We start from the raw sequence: 13,306 nt of genomic DNA, 5'->3' as shown, positions 1-13,306 counted from the left end.
GCTCAACTCTGACCTGTTTCTGTTTTCTTCAAAGGCCAAAACTCCTTAAAGCTGAGCGGATATCAGTACGATCTCACTGTATATAAGGCTGGGTGAGCCTGAGTAGGACTGCTCTGCAGCTGCTGCTGCTGCTGCTAAAAACACACGGAGCATGCTGTCAGATACAAACCACAAACTAGTATCTGTGTGTGTGCCGCAGTTGTTCGCTGACAATGTTCTGTTCTCTCAGCCTCAGCCGCTGCTGAGAAATTAATGGAGGTCAGAGAGCATGCCCTACACATGTATACCCATGCACACAGCCTAGCACATACACACAAATGCATGCACACACAAACACACACACACAAACGCAGCCTAGTGCATGCACACAAATCCATGCACACACACTCAGCAGCAAGTCAAAATAGGGCAACTACTGCAGATGAAAGATTTTTTACGCATGGGATCTAGCCTAAAACAGCTGCTTGTGCTTGAGTAAAAAACATAGAACATAGATTAAAAATACACACACATGCATACACTGACTTTATGCGTCTAACTGGTGCATTTGCATATATATATATATATTTTAAAAAAAACATCCAGAAGAGCAAGAGATAAGAAGAAAAAACATGATTCTTCCAGAAAAGAGATCTGGGTTAGGTGAGCCAGACCCGTTAGTGTTCCACCATGTGACCTAATTTCCTGCCACATCACAGACACACAGGAAATGCCATTTTACCACCTGCAATGAAGCATGGCCTTTTCCACCACCTGCCTCTTTTTCGTCTGCTAGATATCAAACAATAACAGAAATCTGATGTGGCAGAGATAGTCAACATCCACAAGTCAGAAAACCGATTTACCCATATCGCAGATGAGACCATAACACCATCAGTGCAGATTACATGAATAGTGTGTCAGATTATTATTTAATCCGTTTAAATAAAGCAAAAAAATTCAATTTTAACTGTGTGGAATTTTGCTAAATGAACTAACCAATCAGGAGTGAGTGAGTCAACAGTTAGCTATCACTTTAAAACCGTGTCAGCGGTTTCTGACACTTAGAGGTTGTCATCCTTTCATCCTCCACAAACGCAGGGACATGGGGGGGGGGGGGTCTGCTGCTGTGGTGCTGAAACATCACGCCTCAAGTTACATTTACTGAAAAGGTAGGCAGCTTCTTACAACATCCACGCACGCACAGGTACACACACACACACACACACACACACACAAACACACGCCAGACAAAAAACCACAAGTGTTCTGAGAAACGCTCACTACCTCAGCACACCCACCTGCCTGCACAGATGGTCAGAACATCAGGAGAGAGGGAGGGGCAAAGGGGGAAAGGAAACTCAATCAGGGTGAGGAGAGAGTGTGAAAACGAGAAATGAGGGGAAGGAGCTGGGGAAAGAAAGGGGGACAGAGGGGGGAGACTAGAGGAGATAAAAAGAGGAGAGGGGAATTACAGGAACCAAAAATAAAAGCCAACGGTTCTATCCTTAGTCCCAATAAGAGAAACGGACAAATGAGAAGTAAGGAAGGAGTTAAAAATAGAAAAACAGAGTCGAAAATAGAAAATGTTTTTTTTCCACTGATGTGGGTGACTCATGGAGAAACCCGGTGACCCTACCAACACACAACCACCTACACACACTTGTGTGTGTGTACACGTTTGTATTTGTGCCTGAGTACATATGTGCGTGTTTGCACATTACCTACCGTGTTTTTGTGGATGCTGTGTACGTCTGTGCTTGTGTGTGTGTTTGTATGTGTGCATGCATGTGTGTGTGTGTGTTTGCAAATTACCATGTTTTTGTGGGTGCAGTGTGTGTGTGTGTGTGTTTTCACATTACCATATTTTTGTGGATGCGGTGTGTGTGTGTGTGTTTTCACATTACCATATTTTTGTGGGTGCGGTGTACGTCTGTGCTTGTGTGTGTGTTTGTATGTGTGTGTGTGTTTGTGTGTGTGTGTGTGTGTGTGTGTGTGTGTTTTCACATTACCATGTTTTTTTGGGTGCTGTGTACGTCTGTGCTTGTGTGTGTGTGTGTGTGTGCGTGTGTGTGTGTGTGTGTGTGTGTGTGTGTGTGTGTGTGTGTGTGTGTGTGTGTGTGTGTGTGTGTGTGTGTGTGTGTGTGTGTGCATTACCATGTTTTTGTGGGTGCTGTGTACGTCTGTCTGGGAGCTGAAGGCAGACAGATCTCCGTTCAGGATGACATCTGCCAGGGCGTTGACCAGAGGCTGGTAGTGGATGATGAGAAACACCTGAAAAACATACAAAAATGTAAAAATTGACACAACTATTAACATAATACCCACAGATTCAGCAATGTTTTACAGAATGATATAAGTACAAGCACAAAAACATTATTTTGTGCATGTTAACAGCAGGCTAACATCATGTTTACACTGGAAGACTTTCACTTTCATTGTGGCAGCTAAGAACAGCTTCTTACACCGTTTCTCCTAAAGCTGATTTTAATATTCACAAAACCTTAGTTTTACATTCAAGTTTTATTCTATTCCACTCAGGACTTTTTTTAAATAATTCATTATCCAAAATATATGTTTACCATGTTAATCCTCAAAAGTTTGGTGAAATAAAAAGCAAATGTCCACCAAGAGCTCACGTTTCAGGATGTAAAGCAACACAAATCTAAAAACCACTAAATTAACTCTACATTAATCATCTGCCCCAGTAAAAGCAAAACGGCACTGCCATGAGTTACTGCCTCACTCTTACAGCAATGTCGGGGTTTTAAACCAACATCCTGTAACTGCAGCTCCTAAGCTAACGCTAGCTCAAATGTAAACAGGAACTTAATAAGAAGGTTAAGTAGGAACACGTTTTATCGCCATCCTACAGATAATCATGTGTTTATTAGTTTATTAGCTAATTAAAACTACAGTGCTGCTGTTCGTAAAAAGCAATGGATCAGTTGTAATATCCTTCTTCACCACAAGGGGCCCCTGCAGCCCCTACAACCCCCACCCACTTCCTCTGCTAATAGTGCTTTTCTCGTTCACACCTGTTGTGGTTACTATTTAGTGTTCTGAATGGGAACAGCGTGGTGTTTTTGCAATTTCAACACCATCGGAATTCAGCAATGATTCATCATTACACAAGTTTTCAGTTACATGTTGCAGAAATAATCTCCTGCTGAATTCCCTGGCCTACGACATCGGTTTGCTGGTAATTAAGAACTTGTGGCTCAATAAAACTGGCAAACATACTGCAGCTGTAAATGCAACTAACATCACTCACATTTATTTAGAACTTCTGTACAACACAAGTGTGTTTTCAGTTGTAGCGTCAACGCAAAGACGTAAACGCTGGGGCCACAGCAATCAAATGGTTGTTTGTTTACACTGACATGAAGGTTTGGTCCTTTAATATTTTCCAATGCTGCTGCAGAGGAGATCAGGATCCATTTTACATTAAACACATCTAGAAAAGTAGATTTTAAAGTTTGAAACTTGTTAAATAATAACCTGCAGGTGCTCTGTCAGCTCAGGTTGCAATGCATTATGGTCAGTAGTAAGGTTGCCACGGTATGAAAATGTAACCTCACGGTTATTGTGACCAAAATTACCACGGTTTTCGGTATTATCACGGAATTTTTTTAAATGTGTTACATTTTCAGACAACTAAATAAACCCTGTACATCAGGAAAATATTGTCCTCAGTTTGTGTCTAAATTTAACCTAAAATGTGTTATTTTGTAACAATGTTGTTTATTTGTTTACATTTTTTCCCTTTAGTCTTTAAAATACCAATATTTGCCCATAACTTCTTATTTTATGTCTGTTTGATGTCATCATTTTAAAAATATTAGACCAGATGATACTCAGTACTCAAGTAGCCTTCTAATCAGATACTTTTTTACCCTTACTTGAGTAATAAACCTTATATCAGGAAAATATTGTCCTCGGTTTGTGTCCTTCCAGTGAGCTTTGCAGATGTGGGAAAATGTCATCAGGCAGTAATCATTGTTAAATTCATAATTATTCTCGGAGAGAGACCAACTCTTATCTGCCCCTGGGAGCCCCGTAATGCATAGCGTCATTTCAACATGGGGGTGTCCGCGACACGGTTTATATGCAGGTAGCGGCGCTGCGGCTGCTTTATATAGCGACTCGTTGCGTTCTCCCTCAACCCAAATCCTCGGATCACACATTTTAGCTAAAACGCTAACGTTAGCTTGCCTTGCGTTGACTGTAGAGTTGTGGGTGAGGGTCACGCAGATGTGTCATGAGATTTGAAGCATTGCTGCCTTTCACAGACACTTTTTCTGCACGTGCTGCAAACAGGATAGCCGTCTTCTATCAACTGTCTCTCGGCATTCTTCAAATATCCAAAAGATGCCCGTACTTCCCACTTTGTCTTCTTTGACGGATAATAAATGTCCTCCTGAGCGCTGCCGTCTCCTCCTTTGGCCATTATTTCAGCTTTAGCTTCAAGAAAGTTTTGGTTGTAAACAACAGAGCGCGCATGTGCCGCCGGCAACCTCAGCAGATGATACGGTGGCTGGTAAGGGTCACCGCGCCTACACCGCAGCCACGGTAATCCACCGAGATAATATAGGTTTTTAAAAACAAGACGGTTATTATTATTGTCAACTTTTTTACCGGGGTTTACCGCTACACCGGTTACCATGACAACCCTCGTCAGTAACAAGCAGGTCTGTTCTTTGCTTTTACTGTACCACGTGACCACCAGTTAGGCCAATGGGGCTGAATAATGGTGTCGATGGTGGCATGGCCTGGGTGTGTTGCTTACTTGAGACAGCAGGTACAGGGAAACCTGAGGGCTGATCTTCCGCTCTTCAGACTGAGAGAGAGAAAAAAAAGAGAATAAAAATGAGAAAATAATTTTTTTAAAAATCTGTTATATTTGTGTTGATTACATTTGCAGTGACTTCAGTTGTCATGGATGGCACTAGGAAACGACAGGAGACATCTGTACATGAACACACCAACAGGAACACAAGACTCCAGAGCTCTGCTCTTCTAAAACATCTGGAATGAAGTAGCTTAATAGAACATGTTTGTTTCATTATGAGGCTTCAGCTGAGATGAGGAAGTCTCATTTATTGTAATCCTCTCAAACACAATCAAAACAAACTGGAAGTCAGTTTTGTGTCATTTTAAAACAGATCTGTGTAATTACAGTTCCTGTGCGTTATGAGGGAACGGTAACTCGTGCACTAAAACCGTTTCTGGTGGGTTGCGTTTAAATCCAGATGTGTCCAGGTGTTTATGGGTGACCTACCGTCTCAGGACTAACCAGAGAGTAGACGTAGAGGGGCAGAAAGAGGCGATTGAGGAGGTGGTCGGTCAACACGTCGTTCAGGAACTCACAGTTGATGATGAGGATGTCATTCAGGTAGTGGAGATGGTCGAGGTGCTCGGCTACCAGGTCACTCAGCTTCCCTCTGTTCTTATGCCTGCAGCACGGCACACAAACATTCAACAGGTGTATCGTAACAACACCGGACTTTAATATTCTTACATTTATGGTCGATCAAACTTCCAAAACCTGAGACGACACTGCCCTCTAGAGGCTGCAATGAGGACGAGACCGAGAAAACTTACTCTTCATCCGTCTGCACACACTTGTCCAGCTCAATGACGTGGCTGCCGATAAACCAGACCAGGTTACTGAAATAAGGCACCGCCGTCTTGTCTCGGATGTAGTGCAGCATGTGCTGGTTGTCCACTGAAGAGAGGGGTCGCCAGGAGAGAGGTTTTAACACAGATGTTCACACACACACACACACACAGTTACTCATGTGCACACACACTGTGTGGTACCCCGATAATCCCTAAAAGTGACAACTAAACAAGCAAAAAAATAACCATCCAAACAAAAAGCTTCTAAATCAAAAGGAAGAAACAACCGGTCCCAACAGCTCTAAAGACACAACAACAACCACTAAAGACCACATCCAGGTTTGTCCAACAGATTTTCAGTTTGTCATTAGAGTGATGTTTTTTAAGGTGTACTTTAACACCATCTTAGTAAATAGAATGTCTTTTTAAAAACACAAACTGAAAATCAGTCATACATGAATATTTTAAAGTGAATTTAACTCAACTTCACTTGCAGGTAAAAAACCAACAACTAAAAATTAACTTTTAAGTTGGATTAAGCAGAATTCACCATAAACTGATTTAAATTCAGATCTCATTGTTAAGACTCAAAAGGTAAGAATTGTGTATTTTTTATATGTGTACAAGTGATCGTCTTACCCTGAACTGTGATATAATTTAGGCAACACGCAAATTTTTTTGCCAAGACGTCCGCTTACGTAAGATGTCAATCCCAGAGCGTTTTACTTGACTGATTTAGCAACATTTCTTAAAGACAAATTAGTATTTAAAAATATATATACATGAATAAACATTATAACATGAGAACAATCATTCTAAAACAATGTGTTTTAGGTCTGCTGGCCGACTACAGGCGAGAGCGTTCAAGAACGAGAGGCGTTGCTTCTCCCAGCCGTTATCACAGAAGTAGGGGAGGGGCTTAAGGTGCAGTACGTGTTTCTGCCTCTAGATGGTGCCTTATGAGGAAAAAACTCAAGATTTCTGCTTTAACGGGTTCCATTGATCCTAGTTTAGCCTATCTTAACTCATTCACTGCCAGCCGTTTCCTGATAGGTAAAGCCCTTCGCTGCCAGCGTTTCTCACGGTTTTTACAGTTTTTTTAGAGTCCCAGAACATTGTGCGCTAGGATGATGTCAACGCCAAAACAAACAAAAAAAGAGGAGACTAGCCTCTTACATCAGGAAGAATCTGTGCGTTTCCAGCTTTATCCGTTCTTTCATAATCCGTTGTTGAATTGTGATCGGCAGAAGCTTTTCCGGTTCGCGCCTCACTTTTTTTTTTTTTTTACAGCAGCGGCCGAAAACGATCTACTAACACATGGATTTTCAGCTTCCTGATCACATGACGTACGCAGATGAAGATCGGCTTCAGAGCTGAGATGTTTGTTCTCAAAGTGCGGGGGCTCGCTCCGATGCCCGAACAGTAAAAAAAACGCAAATGACGACTTTAGTCGTCAATGGCAGTGAATGAGTTAAAATTAGCCACAACCAAGGTCCTGTGCTAAAAAAAGAAAGTTTAACATTTTCTGGACTTTTTAAAACAGATCAGGCTCAAATCAATCTAACCCCAAATTCACAATGGAGGCATCAGTGCCGCAGAACGGCAGCAGTGCTTCGCTGCTTCAAATACAATCCATTATATTCTGTAGGGCACGTCCAACCAAGGGGAGACCCAGAACACGCTGGAGGGACAATGTTTCTGGGCTGGCCAGGGAACGCCTTGGGATTCCGGCTGGAGAAGCCGGCCCAAGCGGCTGGGGAGAGGGAAGTCTGAGCCTCTCTGCTTAGGCTGCTGCCCCCACTACTCGACCCTGGAAAGGTGGACAATAATGGATGGATGGATATAGTCTATATGGGTGATCAAAACTAACGTGGAACACTTCAGGCGTGTCCCAGAAGTGGCTCGTCGCACCACTAAAGAGAAGACTGGGTTCTATTTTTGCCGTTAGCTGCTTCTGGTACACTGTTGATGTAGGGCTAGGCAGCAAATCACACACGGTTACGTCTGGTACTTTTCAAAAGAAAACACTAATGTAGCTATGCAATTTCATAGCTCTGTAGATTATGTCAATAAAAGTGGCCAAACGGTTTATTTAATCCCACTTTCGAGAAGTGCAACTCAGTGTTTTTCATGGCTTTAATGCTGGAAGTGGCGAGAAACGACATTATATGACATCAAACAGCAACATCTGATGTGATTTCCTTCTTTTTGTTTTAATGTAAGTTGGCATAAACAAACCGTGTCCTTTGAGGGATTTTGTGATCTTGCAAGTCTGACGAGGTCACAGGACACTGGCCTAATCTGAATATATCTTTTTAGATGCTAATCTTTAATTTCAATTTTCAGCTAGAAATAAAACAAAAATATTTAATTCCAATTATATTGTACAACCCTGGTTTAAATCTTTAATTGTCTCCTGGTAATGAATAAAATCTGATAAAAAAAAAGCACCAGAAAAGAGCAGAAAATCTGAAAAAGAATATGAAAATCAATCATTTAAATGAAGAAAATGAGCAGATCAGACCTCCACAGTCCAGTATTAATCCCGATTAACTCCACATTAGCCCTCTTCGTGGTATCTGTGGTCATAAATACTCAGAGGAAACATCCAGACTGAAACTGGATCAGAGTAAGCTAGAGCTCAGCTGAAATGCAGCATTTCAAACACACTAAACCAAGGAAATAAACTGGTGGCATGCAGGATTTTCTTTCTGCGTGTATGCAGGTGAGTGATGTGGGATTAATGATGTACAAGCATACAAAACCCCACAGATTAACAACAATTACACCATTAAAAAGAAGCAGGGCTGGGTATCAATGAGCAATTCTCTCCAATTAGAAGATTGTACAGGCTATTTAGGAGTACTATGGCATTTTCACATATGACCCGGTCCGGTCTTGGTTGGGTCGGGTCGGTTCACCCCTGCGCAGCCAGGCTTTGTTCACACAGCCTTCTCAGGATTGCAGATATCGCTGGTCATGTGGGCGGGGCAAAATAACTGAGGTGTCCTCAAACTTATAAACAAAAGCGGCCATGTTGCTTTACTCTGACATGAAGCACACAGCTTTCTACAGTCTCACTCAGTGCATTTACATGTGCATCAGAAAACTGAAGTATTGCCCTAAAAAGACTCACATCTGATTTTTAAATGCATGTAAACGTGTTAGTCTGGCTGATAACAGGCTGGGTCTAATCGAGCTGAAGCACCCAGATGATGCAGCAGCAATCCGAATACAATCTGAATGCAAACGGGCCAGCCGAACTAAACCGGTAGGACTCATGTTCCGGAAGTTTCGAGACTGCGGAAGCGTTCTTCTAACAAGACCATCGTCACAAAGCAACGTGCGTAACACTATAAAACAGGACAGTACGTACCAAACAAGCTGTGCTGTAGTGTTGGTTTTGTACATTTCTTCAGCCATCTTGCATATCCTGTTTCACTGCTTCACTCCCGCCAGCCTCTGTTTACTGCTTGTGTTGCTATAAGCTAAACGGAAGAATAGCAACATGGAAAGGGGCATGTCGCCACCTACTGTACCAGAGTGGAACAAACTTTATTTGAGAAGCCAGTTATCTAGTGCGCATGTAAACTAAGATGAAGACTCCCAGCTTATTACAATAAGATCGACCTGGATCGACTTAGAAGTCGTTCAGTGCGCATGTAACCGCACTGACGGTGCAGCAGAATGTCCTCACGCTGCTGCGGCAGGTCCATGGTGCAGTCAGAGAAGATGTTTACCCCACTGCATCCAGACTGATACTGGATCATGCATGCGGAAAGCCGCCGCCGCCTAAAGCCTGGGGCACACTGGAAGCGGACGCGCCGTGCAGCGTTGCACCCGGGATTTTTAGAAGTCAAGCGGTCACACAGGATGCGCCGCTGAGCGCTTCTCGGAAAGATGCGCGATAGTCACAACATCACACAGGACTTGAAAACAGAAAGCGGGAAGTGACTCTATTGTTTATACGTGATCAGACTTGCCGTCGTGTTTTGAGACTCAAATTCATTAAAAATGGGTAAGTACGCTATTCATTTGAATATTTTAGGACCAACAGTACTTTAAAGTTATCAAAACTGCGGCTGGGCTTGTGTCGTAAAGCCGTTCTGCGTCGTAATGTCTGCTGTAAAGTTCTCCAGTTTCGTAAACAGGGTTAAGGCTTGAGATGGAACCGGCACCTACCTTTAGCGCCTCGGCGCAGCGCTCCCCGTGTGCCCACTCTTATTAACTATAAAGGCTTCTATTTAAAATGACGGCGCGACACATCTGTCTCTGGTGTGCCCCAGACTTAACCGATCAGAGGCCCCTTCTAGTAGGAACGCCTGAACTTCAGCTGGTCAATCAGTCCGAGGTGGGTGTGTTGGGTTGGGTTGGCACGAAGCTGACCACTGGGGAGCAGGTTTGAAAAAACGGCTGGCTGAGCCCCGGAAACGCACAGATTACCCAGATGTGAACACTATTACCCTGCTAGGGCTGGGTCGGGCCGACCCAGATGTGAATGCGCCACTGGATTAACGTCTCAGCACGCTGCTCTGATACCCAGCCCTGAGAAATAGACTGAATGAATGAAATCAACTTACATGAAACTGTAGTTAGGCAGATGGGCGCGTAGAAGGAGAGAGAGAGAGGAGGAGGAGGAGTGGTTGGAGAGGGGGAAACAGACACAGGGTTAATGTGAGTAAGGGAGCGACTGGACGGGTGGAAGTTGGGGAAGATCCTGCAGGCAAATAAACTGCAAACAATGGCATACATGGAAAAGGAGTTTCAACAATACATTCAATTTCCTTTAGGACTGTGTTCTTGGGTTGTTTTTCATTTACTGCGTTGCAAATAAACAACAGCCACCTCACTTATACACGGTGCAGAATGAAACATTTTTCCAGGTCGTCATCTGTTGCAGTGCATGAGCAAGGAATCAGTAGGGAGCATCAAAACAAGCAACATGAAGCAGCAACAGACTGCAGTCCAACACAGCCACCGTAGCTTATATTTGAAGTTTTTCCTTTTATGGGAGGAAAACGTGATTTCTGATGTTGTTTAACATCGTGATTAGGGCTGAAACGATTCCTCGAGTACCTCGAATAATTCGAGTACAAAAAATCCTCGAGTCAAATTCTCTGCCTCGAGGATTCGTTTAATTCATATTTAATTAATTCGTGGCTTTGCAGTCGCCCGTGGTCATGTTTCACCCGGACTGAAATAAGTGACGCACATGCCCACTGGACTGCACACGAGAGTAGCGAATGTAACTTAACTTTCTCTTAAGCCATGGCGGACAACGTGGACCACGGTGGAGTGCGAAAAAGACAGAAAATGTCAAGTTGTGGAACCATTTTTCACGTCGTTAGGCGGAAAACGTAGTCCAGTATAAATACTGTAAAATGGATTAAGCCTACCACAACACCACATCCTCCGTGCTGCAGCACCTGTAAATGTCACTTCTGCATGCGGACTCGGAGCCTCTACAAGATAATGCTTTTTAGCCTGTTTTTCTATATATTCTGCGGACACTGTGCGACTTTTTCGTTTGTAGCACTCAGTTTCAGCTCACACCGTACGTCTGGTAGCAACACGTCGGACTTAAAATGTGCTAAAAAATAGCAGTTTTTACACAACACGTGGGACTTTTTATTGTGTTATTGATGTCTGTTGTCCCTCAGGATTGCTGCAGGAGAACACGGGTATTTATGAGTGGCGGAGGAAAACGAAAGAAAGTAAATAAATGTTTTGTGATCAGTATAATTTGACAAAACCACGGCAAACATGCTTTCTCGACAATCCTTGTTATTGTGTGAGAAAAAAAGTGTTGAAATTAAAACGGACGTGTGTTAATAGGGAACAGCCGGCGAGCTGTTTGCGCATGCACCGTGAGCGGTTCTGGTTCTGTTTGGGCCGCAGCCGCTCGCAGCGCTACTTCAACAGTTATCCTCCTAGTTTTTGTCTGGCTTGCAGGCTAGCAGATTCTCGCACGAGGGGAAAATCGGCTCAGGTTGTGTACTTATTTTTTGCACAGCCATTTGTTTACTGTGAAGTAAAGTTGAAGTGCTGAAGTTTTGCAAACTAATTTTGAATAAAACTTGAAGAATAACTGGCAATTGCTTGCTCATTTTAACAGGTCTTTCATAATTATAACATGCTATTTGATATAATGGTTTACAAATACAAAAGGGTAATTTATTAGAGTACTCGATTAATCGAAAAAAATATTCGATAGAGTACTCGATTACAAAAATATTCGATAGCTGCAGCCCTAATCGTGATCCTGACGGAGTTACTGTATTTATGTTTATGCATTTAGCAGATGCTTTTGTCTAAAGCGACTTAAGTGATGATGAAGCCAGCAGGCAGCCCTTGAGGCTAACAACAAAACAACTGATGTTTCCTTGTTCGACAGATCCTTGGTAAAACAGGGCGAGCAGCACATTCTCCACATCCCTAATCGATCAAATTTGGTTTGAGTTCAGCTTTAATGAAGGTTGAAGGTAACTGTTGGACAGAGGCCACATTTATGTGATGACAGAAACACACACTGTGTAGTAAAACCTTTGTCCTGAGGTAAATGCACGGCGATGTAAGTATGATGAAGATTATTCCCCAGAATGACCCGTTTCCTCGGGAGCTCAGAGAGGCTGACTGATCAGAACCCTGATATTTAATGCATACAGAGGTTTCCCTGCATTATTTTACCAAGGCGAGATGCCTGGATGGTTTTCTGGACCCCGAAGCCCCCCTGCTTGACACTCAGCAAATGGACTGGGGGGTTAAACCACCAAATGGTGGCACAGCTGTGTCTGCAGCTCACCGATCCCCCAGGGGATGGGTCAAATGTGTGTGTGACAACTGATGGCACTTTAACTTTAAACCCCGCCCCACTGCTGGAGAAGTCTCTCTGTCCCTCACCCACAGTGATGTGAGACGGCACTTGGGGGCGACAAATGGCCACAGGCATCAATATCGGCTCTTGTAGGGTCATAAAAGGAAAATAACCTAAATGTGCAGCTCTTCTGTCAGTTGAACAACTGGGCTCAGTTCCGGTACTGTAGAGGTTGGAGTGTGACTGTTTAAAGGTGTGGACAGGTGTCTTTCATACAGACAATGAGATCAATTAACACAGCTGACGTGTGTGTGTGAGAGGCACAATTCTTGGTTGTTTGTAGGTGCTAAACACTTATTTTCTGCACCATTAAAAATCATACAGTGTTTTCCAGAATGATTTTACACCTATGATGAATATTAAAGATCCCTCTCTTCTTTAAGTGGGACAACTTGCACAATCAGTGGCTGCCAAACACTTTTCTGCTTTGCTCTACTCGGGGGATTACCACAACGGAAAAAGAGAAGCGGCATTGAACTGTTTAGGTCTTTTAGGAGAGAATGATCTCTTCTCTATACCGTATTTTCCGGAGTATAAGTCGCACCAGCCATAAAATGTATAATGAAGAAGAAAAAAACATTTATAAGTCGCACTGGACTACAAGTCGTATTTTGGGGGGAAATGTTATTATTTTTCTTACAAAATCTGAGACCAAGCGTTTCACATTGCAAGACAAGTACCGGTAACAATAACAGAGTAAGCAATCAGGGCGCAGCAGCGCGCCACGGTCTCCAGCAGAGGACGGCGGTGTTTGAAACCCTCCCAGCGGGGCAGAGGAGCTGAAACCTGGACCGGAGCCGGCCCGCAGCAAGTACACATAATTTGGTATAT

General features: G+C 43.2%; 1 protein-coding gene across 5 annotated transcripts in view; it reads right to left on the bottom strand.

The window, feature by feature from the left end:
- The window catches only part of clec16a (C-type lectin domain containing 16A), a 76,165-nt gene that overhangs the window by 54,992 nt on the left and 7,867 nt on the right, over positions 1-13,306 (bottom strand). For 3 of the 5 annotated variants that reach the window (XM_054750657.2, XM_054750661.2, XM_054750658.2), the window contains exons 6-9: positions 5,584-5,707; positions 5,261-5,435; positions 4,769-4,819; positions 2,137-2,253 (exon numbers count right to left, since the gene is read on the bottom strand). In XM_054750657.2, the coding sequence (XP_054606632.2) occupies positions 2,137-2,253; positions 4,769-4,819; positions 5,261-5,435; positions 5,584-5,707 (467 nt within the window). The remainder of the gene's footprint in view (positions 1-2,136; positions 2,254-4,768; positions 4,820-5,260; positions 5,436-5,583; positions 5,708-13,306) is intronic. The other 2 variants (XM_054750659.2, XM_054750660.2) reach the window with 1 other exon arrangement.

The sequence above is a fragment of the Nothobranchius furzeri genome, chromosome 12 (assembly GCF_043380555.1).
Source record: "Nothobranchius furzeri strain GRZ-AD chromosome 12, NfurGRZ-RIMD1, whole genome shotgun sequence".
Taxonomy (NCBI): Eukaryota; Metazoa; Chordata; class Actinopteri; order Cyprinodontiformes; family Nothobranchiidae; genus Nothobranchius; species Nothobranchius furzeri.
Note: the sequence above shows the minus strand (reverse complement) of the source record. Positions and strands in the feature narration are given on the sequence as shown.